At 35.3% G+C, this 14,105-nt stretch overlaps 1 protein-coding gene across 6 annotated transcripts; it reads left to right on the top strand.

Annotated features, from left to right (window-relative positions):
* Positions 1-588: 588 nt before the first annotated feature.
* Positions 589-10,309, top strand: LOC110937183 (putative F-box/LRR-repeat protein At3g18150). 6 transcript variants are annotated; one of them, XR_004890432.1, is made up of 5 exons: positions 589-1,620; positions 1,711-1,896; positions 4,073-5,182; positions 8,402-9,515; positions 10,037-10,309. XR_004890432.1 is itself a non-coding variant. In XM_022179577.2 (3 exons), exons 1-3 carry the CDS (start codon positions 652-654, stop codon positions 4,094-4,096), a joined length of 1,179 nt encoding a protein of 392 aa, XP_022035269.1. In that variant the 5' UTR covers positions 589-651; the 3' UTR covers positions 4,097-5,370. The 6 variants fall into 6 exon arrangements, 1 of the variants encoding a protein (XP_022035269.1); XR_004890431.1 differs by lacking the exon at positions 10,037-10,309 and adding an exon at positions 9,804-10,024; XR_004890433.1 differs by lacking the exon at positions 10,037-10,309 and having other exon boundaries at positions 9,282-9,707.
* The last annotated feature ends 3,796 nt before the right edge of the window (positions 10,310-14,105 follow it).

Here is a 14,105-nt window from a genome sequence, read left to right as displayed (position 1 = left end):
TTTTGAGACAAACTTTGTTTGCATTCAGTAAGTGTTAATGAACACTTACTGAACGATATAATATATTCGTGTTCGTTTGTGTTTGTTTATTAATTTTAGGCGACGGACGAAAACGGATGTTGATAAATACAAATGAGCACAAATTAATGTTCATGAACACAAATGGAAAAAAAAAACGAACACAAACCAAATGTTCATGTACATAATATACAATATACTGACACTTATTAAATATTTTTCATTTGTCGGAATTTTGATGTATTTAAATAAAATATAAAAACTAAAACACTAATGAACTATCGAACACAAACGAACACGTTACCGAACATTCACGAACATAAATGAACGAACACGACCTCTGTTCGTGTTCATTCATTTAACTAAACAAACATAATTTCTTGTTCGTGTTCATTTCTTTAATAAACGAACAAACACAAATAAACTTCCCGTTGAACAACTCACAAACTATCTGCTGAAAATTTGATTCGTTTGCGGCCCTAATTGTTTCTGAAATTCATACCTTGTTTTAGACTTTTTAGTATATTGTTCCTTTTACTCCATTTTTCCTATAAAAATAATATTCGAGTATGATAATTCCACAGAGTCTAGGGACCACCACACAGACCTTGATTCATCTTCAACTGTTCTTTCATGGAGGAAACCAAAATGGCAGCAGAAGAAGAAGAAGAAAAGCCCCAAACTCAACCCGAAACCCTAAAACGGATCCGATTCGAAGATCGAATCAGTTCTTTACCAGACTGCTTACTCATCGAAATCCTCTCTCGTTTACCCTCCACAAAACACGCCCTTACAACCACCACACTCTCCAAACGCTGGCAACATCTCTGGACCTCTCTTCACACTCTCATCTTCACACATCACAAAACCCACAATCACCCACAAACCCATTTCTATTCCTACGTTGACAAAACCCTTTCTCAATGTCACCACTTTAAACTCAACAAATTAACAGTCTACACCTGTTACGACTACCGGTTTGAGTCACAGGTCAACAATTGGATCCGTTACGCCGTTAATTGCAACGTCCAAGAGCTTAATTTGACGTTGTGGAATGTAGAATGTGAAGCTGAGTTCTTACTGGACCAGTTCTTTTTCAACTGTTGTTGTTTTACTAATCTGAAATTGTCAGGATGCGTGTTCAATCCCATAGGGGATGTTAAGTGGAGTAAGCTTAACAAGTTATGGATTTCTCATGCGAATTTGGATGAGGGTTTGATTGAGAATGTGTTGTCTGGGAGTCCTGTGTTGGAGACTTTGGTGTTGGATAATTGTTATGGGTACAGGCGGGTTAATATTACGTCGAAGAGTGTTAAGAAGTTGGTGTTTTCTGGGTATATGGTTCCGGATGATGATAATGTTGAGGATGTTGTTGAGATTAATGCTCCGGGTGTTTTGTCGCTGGCGATTCATGATGATTTGTTGTTGTGGAAGCTTTCGTTGGTGGATGTGTCGTCGTTGGTTGAAGCGGATTTGGATTATACCAAGGGTGGGCATTATGATACAACAACGCCTAAAGAAGCCGAAGAAGAGATGCTTAAAGGGTTTATACTTGATCTTCGACATGTTAAGGAGCTTAAAATTGGGATTTTTTGTTTTAAGGTAAAATTACTTTTGTAAGAAATGTTGATTGTTCTTGGGATCATTTAGGCCACCGTAGTAAGAAATATTGGTTTTTCGTTATGCTGGCAGGTTTTGTGTCGTTTGGAAGCTAAAGGTTTCGTTTTTCCGTCGAACTTGAAGGTTCATGATGTTACTTCTTCGCCTTTATACTCTGATGATGATTCGATGGGGTTTAGTGATTGGTCCGATAGTGATTCTGCCGAAAGCAGAGATTGGGAGGTGCTCTTGCTTGATGATGGTACTACAAGCGATGAGGTTAGTTGATTAACGGCGCTTTGAGTTCATGTTTAATTACACTTTGTTTGTTGGTGTATTCCGAATACATATAAGTTTGTTACCCAAAGTGATTTGGATTTAGCAGATTCTGAATTTATGCTTTGTCTTAATGACGAAAAAGGCGTATTGTTGACAAATTGTAAAAATTCTTCTTGGCTCATAAGTTTATTAAATATTGATGCCAAGACTTCTGTTCTATGGTTATCTTATTCAATGAAAAAGGTATATGATGTTTGACCCTTTTATGTTCTCTTCTTCGTTTTGTTTTAATTTCGGTTATCAATTTGCGCTTCTATAATATACCTGTTTTCAGTTCTTGATTCTTATCAACTATAGATAATAGATTCATCTCATTGCCTCTGGATTTAATGGTTAAAAAACTATAGAAGCATAAAATTTTTTCAATCATTTGTTCAGAAACATACGTATGAAATTACTCAAGGAAATAAGTGTTGGTTCAAAACTTTAAATCTCACACATGTTTTTTAATCTGATGAAAAAAGTTGATCCGTTTAGGGTTGTCATGATTAGAAAAAGACACATTTTGGTATGCAAACTGCAATGAACAAATTACAGATTATTAGAGGTGATAAGTTTACCAATTTACTAACGAATGGGTCAATTTGTGCTATATTGAAAGATAGTCAAGTTAAAGTTACGCGTGAGTAGGGCAAGAAGTCTTTTATACGCGTCATCATGTAAAATATTTTTTTTGAACGTCAAGGAAACAACGTGCCAACCATCGTGACACCGGATGCTGTGGCCAAGGTCGACTACTCGACCGCCGCTATCCATTCAAAACCTCTCATTTTTCATCAAAGAACCGCGACGGTTCGAAATATGCGTCACAATTTAAACATTCATCTCCTCCCTACCTATTACAGATCGTGTTTTCATACTTTTTCATTTTTCTTCAAAGAACCTAAAATGTTGCTTCTGTTATAAGTATTTGATCATCTTTTTATTTTGAGTTTTGTTTTGTTCTTTTATGTGGTCGAAAAATAAATAGATCTATCTATGTACAATAAGCCGATGCTCTGGATAATATGTAAAGAATTCATTCAAAATCAAAGTTGTAAACCGACATGTTGTTTTTCAATAAAAACAATTTACTGACATGTTGTTTTGCAAACCGACGTGTTTTGGTGACACGTGTATTTCGTGCATGTGCTTCGTTTTATTTAGCCATTGGATTAAAAAAAGCGGTGTATTTACATGCTTTTGTAGCCGTAGATCTAAGAGGGCTTAGGAAATTGATTTTGAATGATGAGGGTATATTCGTAACTTCTTACACCTGTCAGGGCCGGCCCGTTAGTGTAATTGGGCTAGGCGACGGCTTAGGGCCTCCGAAAAAATAGGGCCTCTAAAAAAAAAAAATCTATATTTATAAAAAAAGAATATTATATTTACAGTGATGTTTGTTAACATTAATACAAGTGTAGTTTGGTGGAAAGAACAAGATTTGGTTTTTGTAGAGGGTTGGGTTCGAATCACACCTGCTACCCATTTTCAAAATTATTAATCATCTCACTCACTCTTTTAATAAAGGGTTATAAATGCATCTTTTTTAATCACATCTCTTAATTTAACAAGTTAAAATATTTTGTCCACACAATTTTTAACATGATACGTCCATGTAAAATTTTATTTAAAAAAATCGTTTCTAATTAATAACAATAGTATACTTAAAATAAGTAGTTTGTTTTAATTCCTTTCACACATAATGTAAGTTGTTATTTGTTAGGGTAAACTCTCTTGACCAACTTAGATTTGATTTATGTATTAGATCCCAACATTATTTGATTAGGGAAATTATCTAGTTTATATAATGGTTAAGTGCTTTATAAGTTTCTTCCTAATATATTTCATGTCAGATACAAACCGAAATTACGAGCCTAAAAAAATAAAAAAAGGGCCTTGAATTTTTAATTCGCTTTGGGCCCCCAAAATTCTAGGACCGGCCCTGCAAAACGAGTGGGTCGACATGGTTACAGTCCACAGTGACTTGTGGTTATTCAAAATGGCTTTCTTTTGCGCTAAAAACCTTGATAAAGATAAAGATAATAGGTCCAGACTACTTTTAACTTTTAAATGCATGATGTCTACTCTTGAGTCCACAATAATGACTCACGTTCTCATTTGTTTTTTTTTACAGGACGCGTTTGTTTCACTTGATTAATTGTATGAACAATCTGGTTGAAGCTGTAAGAGAATTGAAACAATAGCAGGTATATTGTGGCAGCTGTGGCGGAGCCTACTAAGAGGATGGTGAGTTTCGGATCATGTGTGAAGTTTGTGATCTATGGTATCATGGCGAGTGTGTGAGTGTCACAAACTCAATGGCCGAGAAGATAGGCAAGTACGAATGCCCTTCTTGCACCCTGAAACGAACCAACCGAGGCAAGAGTTGTGAAGCTAGTGGAAGCAAATCTGGGACCCCCCTAAACGTAAACAAACATGATTTAAGTAGTTAGTTTATTAAACAGGGGTCAAGTGACCCATTTTCTTTTTAGTTAACTTGTTATCATGATCATATAACCCATTAAATCCTCATATTTGCAGAGGTCAAATGCTGGACAAAACTCAAACACTGTAGAAGATAGTGTGAAGAGTGAAGAAAAACAAGAGCAAACATATTATGGCAGCTGTGGCGGAGAGGATGGTGAGTTTTGGATAGGGTGTGATGTTTGTAAGCTATCGTATCATGGCGAGTGTGTGAGCAGACATAAGCTGTGGCCATTGAGTTTGTGACACTCACACACTTGCCATGATACCATACCTTACAAACATCACACCCTATCCAAAACTCACCATCCTCTCCGCCACAACTGCCACAATATGTTTGCTCTTGTTCTTCTTCACTCTCCACACTATCTTCTACAGTGTTTGAGGTTTGTCCAGCACTTGACCTCTGCAAATATAAGGATTTAATGGGTTATATGATCATGATAACAAGTTAACTAAAAAGAAAATGGGTCACTTGACCCTTGTTTAATAAACTAACTACTTAATCATGTTTGCTTACCTTTAGGGGGATCCCAACTTTGCTTCCACTAGCTTCACAACTCTTGCCTCGGTTGGTTCATTTCAGGGTGCAAGAAGGGCATTAGTACTTGCCTATCTTCTCGGCCATTGAGTTTGTGACGCTCGCCATGATACCATAGCTTACAAACATCACACCCTATCCAAAACCCACCATCCTCTCCGCGACAGCTGCCACAATATGTATGTTCTTGTTCTTCTTCTATCTTCTACAGTGTTTGAGGTTTGTCCAGCACTTGACCTCTGCAAATATGAGGATTTAATGGGTTATATGATTGTTATGGGTGGAATTTTGAACCCATATCCTGACAATATATCTTGATTTTATGTTTCAACTATAGATAATAGATTCGTCTCATTGCCTTTGGATTTAATGGTTAAAAAACTATAGAAGCATAAATTTTTTTTCAATCATTTGTTAAGAAACATACGTATGAAAAAGTGTTGGTTCAAAACTTTAAATCTCTCACATGTTTTTTAATCTGATGAAAAAAGTTGATCCGTTTAGGGTTGCTCTTGGAGAGCCTGATGGGTTGTCATGATTAGAAAACGACACCTTTTGGTATGCAAATTGCAATGAACAAATTACAGATTATTAGAGGTGATAAGTTTACCAGTTTACTAACGAATGGGTCAATTTGTGCTATATCGAAAGAGAGTCAAGTTAAAGTTACGCGTCAGTAGGGCAAGAAGTCTTTTATATGCGTCATCATGTAAAATATTTTTTTTTGAACGGCAAGGAAACAACGTGTCAACCACCGTGACACCGGACGCTGTGGCCAAGGTCGACTACTCGACCGCCGCTATCCATTCAAAACCTCTCATTTTTTCATCAAAGAACCACGACGGTTCAAAAATATGCGTCACTATTTAAACATTCATCTCCTCCCTGCCTATTACAGATCGTGTTTTCTTACTTTCTCATTTTCTTCAAAGAACCTGAAATGTTGCTTCTGTTATAAGTATTTGATAATCTGTTTATTTTGAGTTTTGATTTGTTCTTTAATGTGGTCGAAGAATGAATAGATCTATCTATGTACAATAAGTTGATGCTCTGGATAATATGTAAAGAATTCATTCAAAATCAAAGTTGTAAACCGACATGTTTTTTTTCAATAAAAACAATTTACCGACATGTTTTGCAAACCGACGTGTTTTGGTGACACGTGTATTTCGTGCATGTGCTTCGTTTTATTTAGCCGTTGGATTAAAAAAAGCGGTGTATTTACATGCTTTTGTGGCCGTAGATCTAAGAGGGCTTAGGAAATTGATTTTGAATGATGCGGGGTATTTTCGTAACTTTTTACACCTCAGAAACGAGTGGCTCAATATGGTTACAGTCTAGGGCTGTAAACGAGCCGAGTCGAACCGAGCTCGACCTGGCTCGAGCTCGGCTCGAACTCAATTCGAGCTGGCTCGGCTCGGGCTCGAATTTCAAATCGAGCTGAGATTTGAGGCTCGAGCTCGACTCGATTAAAATTCGAGCTAGCTCGGCTCGGCTCGATGTAGCTCGAATTAACAAAAAACCGCAAAATTTACTACTTAAAAAACCCTAAAAATGAATATTTTCATAGACTAAGGGCCATAATTGCAATTATATTTAACCAAATGGCTAAATATGCAAGTATAAATACTTAAATCTATTTGTACATTTTCCTTACCTTCTTTTATAGGGGAAATACTCCCTTAATTTTTGTCTTCTGAGCGATGTGGGACAAAAATATGAAGGATGTAAACCTTATCGAGCTGGCTCACGAGCTCACGAGCCGAGCCAGGCCAAGCTCGAGCTCGACTCGCTTACAAATCGAGCCGAGCCGAGCTGGCTCGTTTACAACCGAGCCAATTTCGAGCCGAGCTCTTTTCGAACTTTTTTCGAGCGAGTTTCGAGCGAGCTGCGAGCCACGAGTTTTTTGAACACCCCTATTACAGTCCATAGTGACTTGTGGTTATTCAAAATGGCTTTCTTTTACGCTAAAGACAAAGATAATAGGTCCAGACTATTTTTAACTTTTAAATAGACCTGGCAATTTTGGCCCAAAGTTGATATGGGCTTTACAAAGAAAATCATGGGCTGTTTTGGGTTAGCTTTTAAATCTGGAGGGGCCAGAAGGGGCTTATTAGGTTTTAATTAATTATATGATATGGGGTCAGGAGGGGTAAGTTAATGGTCAGGATGGGTAAACCCTACGAATCACTTAAGTATGCAGGAGTCCAAACGTGAGAACAACTGATTTTGCAATGGAATCATTCCCACTCACCAATCCAATATCACTATCATTCACTCTACTTACAATGTAACTCAAAAGTGTCGATTTAGTGGAGTTTCAGACTTAAATTTCATCATCGTTCATGCTTTTAGGTATTTTTCACCTTGTGATCAGTTTTGTTTGATTTTCTTCAAATTTGGGATGATTATGATGCTTTTTGATGGAACTAAGCTTTAATCCACTTCAAATTTGTTGTTACAAATCAGAATATATATGATTGATTTTGGGGGTTTTGTTGCTTTGTGCTGTGTCTTGTTGCTAAAAATTAGGGTTAGAACCGATTTTGTAGTTTGAAGGTGTTGTCTTCGATACTTCCTGTGAACATACTTTCTTTTTCTATGTGTAACATAAAAATGAGTAAGGGTGGAGGGTATAGGTTCGGGGAGTTGGGTGTTTGAGTGGGAGTCACCGATCGATGACCACCCCCACTTGATTGATTTGGGTGTTTGAGTTGGAGAGAGAAACAAAAATCGGTGATTGTTCACCGATGTGATTGAGAGGAGGATTGAGGGGTGTTTGACCATACCTAGTGATTGAGTGTAAAATTGGGAGTAGAATGGGGAGTTGACATGACATAATATTATTAGGTAGGATTTCACTCAAACACCCTAGGGTGATTGACTATACCCTCCACCCTAAAAAAAAAAAAAAGGAGTTGGGTGTCTCCATGGCCATGCACACCTGGTGTTTGATAATTTGCTTCCATTAATATCAAAGCACCTATTTGTATCTTGGCGTTAGTTGATAAATAATTATAAAAATACATAAAGGACTTCGACACTAGATCGTAATTGGGCATTTATAGCTGCATAAAGCCCAGTTAGTCGAGTTTGACTCACCCAGTTAAGGCTATTATGTCCTTTTGCACAACTAAGGGTTACAGTTATGCTGGACTGGCTGATTTGATGGTACGGTTCGGTATCGGTACCCGGTACCAAATGAAGTTCGTCGTGACGTACAATCCTCAAAAAGCACTGAACCTTTTTTTTTTTTAATTTTTTGATTTTTTTTAATTTTTTTGATTTTTTAAAATTTTTTGATTTATTTATATTTTTAGCCTATCATGCCCAATTCCATCCTGACAAAAACCCATTTTGCCACCCCTATTTTAAATGCATGATGTCTACTGCTGCAGTCCACAATAATGACTCACGTTCTCATTTATTTTTTTACAGGACACGTTTGTTCAACTTGATTAACGCTAGGAACAATCTGGTTGAAGCTGTAAGAGAATTGAAACAAGAGCATGTATAGTGTGGCAGCTGGATGGTGAGTTTCGGATCATGTGTGAAGTTTGTGATCTATGGTATCATGGCGAGTGTCTGAGTGTCACAAACTCAATGGCCGAGAAGATAGGCAAGTACAAATGCCCTTCCTGCACCGTGAAACGAACCAACCGAGGCAAGAGTTGTGAAACTAGTGGAAGCAAATCTGGGATCCCCCTAAACGTAAGCAAACATGATTTAAGCAGTTAGTTTATTAAACAAGGGTCAAGTGACCCGTTTTCTTTTTAGTTTACTTGTTATCATGATCATATAACCCATTAAATCCTCATATTTGCAGAGGTTAAGTGCTCATATTTGCAGAGGTTAAGTGCTGGACAAACCTCAAACACTATAGAAGATAGTGTGGAGAGTGAAGAAGAACAAGAACAAACATATTGTGGCAGCTGTGGCGGAGAGGATGGTGAGTTTTGCATAGGGTGTGATGTTTGTAAGCTATGGTATCATGACGAGTGTGTGAGCAGACATAAGCTGTGGCCATTGAGTTTGTGACACTCACACACACGCCATGATACCATAGCTAACAAACATCACACCCTATCCAAAACTCACCTTCCTCTCCGCCACAGCTGCCAAAATATGTTTGCTCTTGTTCTTCTTCACTCTCCACACTATCTTCTACAGTGTTTGAGGTTTGTCCAGCACTTGACCTCTGCAAATATGAGGATTTAATGGGTCATATGATCATGATAACAAGTTAACTAAAAAGAAAACGGGCCACTTAACCCTTGTTTATAAACTAACTACTTAAATCATGTTTGCTTACTTTTAGGGGGATCCCAGCTTTGCTTTCACTAGCTTCACAACGCTTGCCTCGGTTGGTTCATTTCAGGGTGCAGGAAGGGCATTCGTACTTGCCTATCTTCTCGGCCATTCAGTATGTGACACTTGCCATGATACCATAGCTTACAAACATCAGACCCTATCCAAAACCCACCATCCTCTCCGCCACAGCTGCCACAATATGTATGTTCTTGTTCTTCTTCTATCTTCTACAGTGTTTGAGGTTTGTCCAGCACTTGACCTCTGCAAATATGAGGATTTAATGGGTTATATGATTGTTACGGGTGGAATTTTGAACTCATATCCTGACAATATATCTTGATTTTATGTTTCAACTATAGATAATAGATTCGTCTCATTGCCTTTGGATTTAATGGTTAAAAAAATATAGATGCATAAATTTTTTCAACAGAAACATACGTATGAAATTACTTAAGGAAATGAGTGTTGGTTCAAAACTTTAAATCTCACACATGTTTTTTAATCTGATGAAAAAAGTTGATCTGTTTAGGGTTGCTCTTGGAGAGCCTGATGGGTTGTCATGATTAGAAAAAGACACATTTTGGTATGCAAACTGCAATGAACAAATTACAGATTATTAGAGGTGATAAGTTTACCAGTTTACTAACGAATGGGTCAATTTGTGCTATATTGAAAGAGTGTCAAGTTAAAGTTACGCGTGAGTAGGGCAAGAAGTCTTTTATATGCGTCATCATGTAAAATATTTTTTTTTTGAACGGCAAGGAAACAAAGTGCCAACCAATGTGACACCGGACGCTGTGGCCAAGGTCGACTACTCGACTGCCGCTATCCATTCAAAACCTCTCATTTTTCATCAAAGAACCGTGACGGTTCGAAAATATGCGTCACTATTTAAACATTCATCTCCTCCCTGTTATAAGTATTCCAGATCGTGTTTTCTTACTTTCTCATTTTTCTTCAAAGAACCTGAATGTTGCTTCTGTTATAAGTATTTGATAATTTGTTTATTTTGAGTTTTGATTTGTTCTTTTATGTGGTCGAAGAATGAATAGATTTATCTATGTACAATAAGCCGATGCTCTGGATAATACGTAAAAAATTCATTCAAAATCAAAGTTGTAAACCGACATGTTTTTCAATAAAAACAATTTACCGACATGTTGTTTTGCAAACTGACGTGTTTTGGTGACACGTGTATTTCGTGCATGTGCTTCATTCTATTTAGCCGTTGGATTAAAAAAAGCTGTGTATTTACATGCTTTTGTAGCCGTAGATCTAAGAGGGCTTAGGAAATTGATTTTGAATGATGAGGGTGTGGTGGAGGTGATGTGGTGGTGTGGTGGCGGAGGCAATTTTGTAGAAGGCGCTAGGCGCTAGTTGGGCGGTGAGGTACCGCCGAGGGATTAATAGGGATTAATTGGGATTAATCGGATTGGACTTTTTAAGTATAATTTTATAAATTTATATATATATATAGATAACTTTATACTTTTTATTAATAATTAATAAATTTACAAGTTTAGGAGATAACTTTATACTTTTTATTAATAAATTTAAAAGTTTTGGAACCATATGTAAACTAGTGAAAGATAGAGGGGGTTAAATGTTAAAATACCTAAACTTAAATGTTAAAATAGGTTTATAACTAAAATTAGGGCTTTAAACCATGGACAGGTTTCAAAAATTGGGGTTTTGGGTGAAAAAAACATGTTTTTTGGGTCAAAAAACATTGGCCCGATTAGTCCGATTTTGACCGAATTTGACCGATTTTGTCCGACTTTTACCGACTTTGACCGATTTTGACCATAACCGATTTTTTGACCGACTAGCTTAAATTTAGGCAATAACCCACCGACTAGCGCCTAGGCGCCGATTAATCGGCCGCCTAGGCCGATTTCTGTAACATTGGGTGGAGGTGATGGTGGTGGGGTAAATGATTTATTTGAGATTTATTATTTTTAATAAGAAAGGGTAATTTGGTCATTTCATTTAAACTTAACTGAGCAACCTAACTGTCATCCAATCTGGGGACTATCCGAGTGACAAGTGAGCAAATCACAGGGAACATACATGTTATTTTGACTTGGATATGTGAGAATGGATGATATACAAATAGCCAATGAATTTGCAAAAAGGAATAAAATTGGTTTTTAGATGAGTAATTTTCTTTTGCGTTTGTGAATTTACGTTGTCTATTTTTTTCGTTTGACAAGTTCATCGTAACGCGCGGGTCCTAGATCGACTTAGTTATTCTTTTATATGTTTTACGTTTCGGTTTAATATATTCTCATTAACACGCCGCAACTTCAGTGTTGATGGTCGTTGGCAGTAGCGTGACATTGATGTTCGCCCCCACCGCAACGCGGGGATGCTTAATCCTAGTTAACTCTATTCCTAAACAACCAAAACCGGACAAAAGTTCAAGACATTACTTCCATCGAAATGAGTTTTACTTGATCTATTATCGCATATAACACGACTTTAAACAAAAGGAGTGTTCAAATATCCAATGTCAATTTTTCTAATAACTTGATTTTTTCAAAATGATTTTTCTTTTTCAAATAATTTGTGTTGGTTAATATTTTTTAATAAATTTACTACTCAACCATGTTTATTTATTTTTTTTGAAAACGGATATCGTGCCACTACCGTACCGAACGGAAAACTGACCGAACAACATTGATATTAGTACCATTGTTCATTTTCATGGTTCTTGGTACATCTTATTGAAAACGGATACCGCGTCGCTACTGTACCAAACGGAAAACCTACCGAACCAGATCGGTATCAGTACCGATAATCATTTTTATGGTTTTTGGTGTCGATAAATTGACACCATATTGCTACTGCCGAACCAAACAACATCCACCCGTATTCATTTTCATTTATACAGTGTGATTATAAAACCGCTACCGATATCGATACTTGTGACGAACCAAACAACATTAGTACCGGTATGAGTGTTTGTTTTTGTGGCGATATAAACACATGTTGATTGGAGTGCCTGCATCAGATAGCGTAGGAAATTACACTAGTTATAATCAAAAGATATGAAAAATATATAATAACTAGATTAGAACCCCGTGTATTACACGGGTTGAATAAATATGAATTTATATACTAAATAATAAAATAATATATATTTAAAAACTTTATTTATTACATAGACTGAATACATATAATTTTATATACTAAAAAATAAAAAGTTATATCTTTAAAAACCCCTTGTATTGTTGTACAGGTTGAATAAATATAATTTTATACATCAAATAATGAAAAAATACTAAATAATAAATTATTTATTTATTTAAAAAAACCCCGTGTATTGTACGGGTTGAATAAATCTAATTTTATATATCAAATAATAAAAAAAGTTATATTTTAAAAAACTCATGTATTACACATGTTGTATAAATGTAATTTTGTATAGTAATTTATAAAAAAAAGTTATATCTTTAAAAAACCCCGTGTATTACACGGGTTGAATTTATATATCAAATAATAAAAAATTATATTTTTAAATACCTCATGTATTACACGAGTTGGATAAATGTAATTTTGTATAGTAAATGATAAAAAAAGTTGTATCTTACAAAACCCCGTGTGTTACACGGGTTGAATAAATGTAATTTTATATAGTAAATAATAAAAACTTATATCTTTAAAAAACCTCGTGTAATACACGAGTTGAGTTCTGATTAATTTTAGATTTTGATTTCCTGCATTTTCTCTCCTATTAAATAATAATAATTTTTCTCTCCTTAAAATTACATCTTAAGTCATATTCTTATTTTTATAAAACATATTTAAAAAATGTATAATATTTTATTTAAAATAAATTTATTTAAAACATTTACTGATTATAAAAAGTTAAATATATTTAAAACATATTACTGATTATAAAGAGTCATAGACAATTTAAATATGTTACCTAAATTTGGATGTAAAAGTATAAACGTAAATATTAAAATAAAATCTCTCTACGATATAATAAAACTACAATGTAATCTATTCCTATGGGAGGCTTTGATGGTGTGCGGGGAGGACCTCCGCACAAGGCCCACAATTTCGAGGGGCATGCGATTTAAAAAAAAAAATCCAATACGTATATGTTATTTTTTTTAAATAGTAAACACATACCACTTTCAATATATGCCAATTTAAAAATCATTTTTATCGTTTAGAATTTAGCCCACTTGGAATTAGATTTATTAAGCCCAATACTGATTTGATCTTTTTTTAAATAATAACAAAACATAACAGAAGGGCACATTTTTTTCAATCTCGAACAGGGTACGTGAATTCTCAGAGACGCCTCTGCCTATTCCTATATCTAAGGAAATATATTATAAAAATAATAATTTAATATTAATAGTATATTTTCTAAATAAGTTTTTAATCTATACTATATCTCTACGTATATCTCATAATTATATATATTAAATAGTATATCTCTACGTATATCTCATAAATAATTATTTAATTTTAAATAATTATTTAATTTTAATATGCTAAAAAATAGATGGCTCCAATGAGTGACATGTGTCCTCAAAGTGGTTTCTTTTATTATATAGTATAGATCTATACTACCTTATTAAGCAAACTAGGTTTTCTAGCCTTATGATAATTTTACATTGTGTACACATCTTCAAGCAAAATGTACAAGAGAACCAAGCTATTTTAGATGGGGTCAACTTGCCCAATGTCCAAAATTTTAAGACACTTTAGGGGTATTTTAGGGATTTTGGCACCTTTCTAACCTATAATGTTAAGGTGACATGTGAAGAGTCTAACTTAATTGATTAAATTTATTGTAATTTCCACAAATTAG

The sequence above is a fragment of the Helianthus annuus genome, chromosome 4 (genome assembly GCF_002127325.2).
Source record: "Helianthus annuus cultivar XRQ/B chromosome 4, HanXRQr2.0-SUNRISE, whole genome shotgun sequence".
Classification (NCBI taxonomy): Eukaryota; Viridiplantae; Streptophyta; class Magnoliopsida; order Asterales; family Asteraceae; genus Helianthus; species Helianthus annuus.
The sequence above is the reverse complement of the archived record's forward strand: the minus strand, read 5'-3'. Positions and strand labels throughout refer to the sequence as shown.